At 39.0% G+C, this 1082-nt stretch overlaps 1 protein-coding gene across 1 annotated transcript; it reads right to left on the bottom strand.

The window, feature by feature from the left end:
* Nucleotides 1-5: 5 nt before the first annotated feature.
* On the bottom strand, nt 6-1079 carry LOC106321913 (the record flags this gene model as incomplete). The annotated part of the gene is made up of 6 exons (XM_013760125.1): nt 6-73; nt 165-252; nt 350-487; nt 567-647; nt 742-856; nt 940-1079. Coding segments are annotated over 6 exons (630 nt in total), but the record flags the coding sequence as incomplete, so codon positions are not given.
* Nucleotides 1080-1082: the final 3 nt, after the last annotated feature.

The following is a 1082-nucleotide window of genomic DNA, read 5'->3' as shown; positions in this document are numbered from 1 at the left end:
TCACTGATTTGTCTAACTTTCTTCTGCGTCTCTCGCCGTTTCTTTAGCTTGGATAAGCTAAGTGAACCTTCAACTGAAACCATTCATTGATGAGGAAACAACTTTCTATGAATAGAAATCTACGAGTGAAAAGAGGATAAAAAAGAACTATGCTGATGCCATACCTTGCCATTCCCATACAACCTTTTGTTCACCCTTTATGATTTTCGGATATCTATCTATACGTGAATCCTCTTGTATCAACTCCTCAACCTATAAATAAAATCAACCAGGAATATAAAGAACTCAACATAAAATCGAAAATAAACAATGAGATTCGGTTATAGACATGGTAGAGACTAAAGGATACCTTAGTCCATAAGAGAGGATCTCTTCTTTCTCTAGGCAAAAGGAGATGATCACGCAACCGTGATGCGATAACCCAAGGCTCGCAGTTACTGTCTGCAGAGTTCGATGTCACTGCATTCTCTTCCAGGAAGTCACAGACCTAACGTATCAGATTCAAAACAAAGACTTAGACACAAAGACAATTTGATAATTGATTAATCGAGATTCTGTAGGTGTACCTGGTCGTATAGTTCTTCGACTCTACTTGAAAAATGTCGCTTCCGCTGGATTATCCTAAGCAACATTGCGCATGTAACAAGCTGTACATCTCAACACTGTGAACAAGCTTGAAGATGTTGATCAAGTACACTAAACTACTCAAAGACATGTTTTTTTTTTCTACGAATAGATTACCATTGCGCAGGAGGACGAGACAATTACGATGTGCTGTAAGAGCCATTGTTGTACGCGGCAAGTCAAAGGCTTGTAACTTTCCATTAGCTGTTCAGGGCACTTCAATTCATTGATCCTTCACATCAACAGATAATAATATACAGAGTAAGAAAATCTTTAGCAACGAGGAAACTTCCACCCAATGATGAAAATACTAACCCATTAGCATTAGTCCTCATCTCTAGCAACTCTGCCACAGCTTCTACTGCCTTTGCTTTCACAAAATCGAAAGCAGACTCGTCAAAGTTATCCATGAAACCGCCTATACGTAGATCTTTCCAAACACCATTCTCTGGAACCTA

Source organism: Brassica oleracea, unplaced genomic scaffold, assembly GCF_000695525.1.
Source record: "Brassica oleracea var. oleracea cultivar TO1000 unplaced genomic scaffold, BOL UnpScaffold03867, whole genome shotgun sequence".
NCBI lineage: Eukaryota > Viridiplantae > Streptophyta > Magnoliopsida > Brassicales > Brassicaceae > Brassica > Brassica oleracea.
The sequence above is the reverse complement of the archived record's forward strand: the minus strand, read 5'-3'. Positions and strand labels throughout refer to the sequence as shown.